General features: G+C 55.4%; 1 protein-coding gene across 1 annotated transcript in view; it reads right to left on the reverse strand.

The window, feature by feature from the left end:
• Positions 1-527, reverse strand: part of TBX2 (T-box 2) — an 8,139-nt gene extending 7,612 nt beyond the window's left edge. Inside the window, exon 1 of the mRNA XM_021415970.1 lies at positions 41-527. Coding sequence (XP_021271645.1) covers positions 41-405 — 365 coding nt within the window. The 5' untranslated portion in view covers positions 406-527. The remainder of the gene's footprint in view (positions 1-40) is intronic.

Here is a 1,171-nt window from a genome sequence, read left to right on the forward strand (position 1 = left end):
GTGGGGAGGAAATACATTAAAAAAAAATCCCGGTTCTTACCTCCCGGATTTGGTGATCACCATCTCGGTGCCCAGCTTGTGGAATTGGTCCCAAAGCTCTTTGGCTTCCAGCGTCACTTTGGGGTCGTCCTCCACCTCCTCCTCGGGCTCCAGGCTCTTGAGGGAGCGCAGATGGGCTGCCTGGTGGTGGTGGCCCAGCGCCGAGACGTGCAGCCCGGCCTCGGCCGCCCCGGCCAGCCCCGGGTCCGGCATGGGCTTGGCCAGAGCCGCCGGGGGCAGAGCCAGAGCGGGGAAAAAGGAGGGCTGCGCTGCGGCGAGGAAAGCGGACATGGGGAAGTCGGCCGGCCGGGGAGCGTGGAAGGGGTGGTAAGCCATGGCAGTCCCTGGGAAGGCTGGATCTCTCATCGGTGCATCCACAAATCCAGGAGAAAAAGAGGGATTCCCTTTCGTAAAAAAAAAATAATAATAACAATGATAAAATAATAATAAAAAATAGGTGTGCGGTCTGGCTTTTTTATTTTTTTTCTCCTCTCTCCTGCCCAGCGAATTCGCTCTGGGAGAGGGAAGGAAAATCGACAACAAAAATTAAAAAAAAAAAAAAAAAAAAAAACAACCCAACGACACACACACGGAAAAAAAAAAAGGTGAAAAACAGCGGAACTAGATCTGGGAAAAAAAAAATTAAAAAAAAATTTAAAAAAAGAAGAATGAAAAAAAAAAAAGGCAGTTCCCGGCTCCTGGGACTCCCGTTCTGCGGAGGGCAGAGAGTAGGTCCTTCTTTTTTGTTGTTGTTGTTGCGGCGAAGGGAGAAGCGAGCGGGGGCGAAGCCCTCCCGGAGAAATCCTTCCCGGCACTGGAGCGGCGCCGGAGCGGAGCGGCGATCGGGGCGGGAGGGCCGCGCCGCTCACACCCCCGCGGGCTCCGGCTGCGCCCCGGCGGGCTCCGCACCGCTGCGCGCTCCGCGGTTCGGCCGAGCGCTGCTCATGGCTCGAGGAGCCGGAGTGGGGAACGGTCGGATCTTGTCGTGATCTCTGTAAAACTGTGACTATCTCACATGTCCTTCCTGCTCTGATCCGCCCGCTAATGAGCCAAGCCCCCTTGATTGCTGATTTTACGCGTTTCAGACCAATTGTGGATCTGCATAGGCGTGGTTTTGACAGCTCCGGCCAAG

This window comes from Numida meleagris, chromosome 18 (genome assembly GCF_002078875.1).
Source record: "Numida meleagris isolate 19003 breed g44 Domestic line chromosome 18, NumMel1.0, whole genome shotgun sequence".
NCBI classification, from domain to species: Eukaryota; Metazoa; Chordata; class Aves; order Galliformes; family Numididae; genus Numida; species Numida meleagris.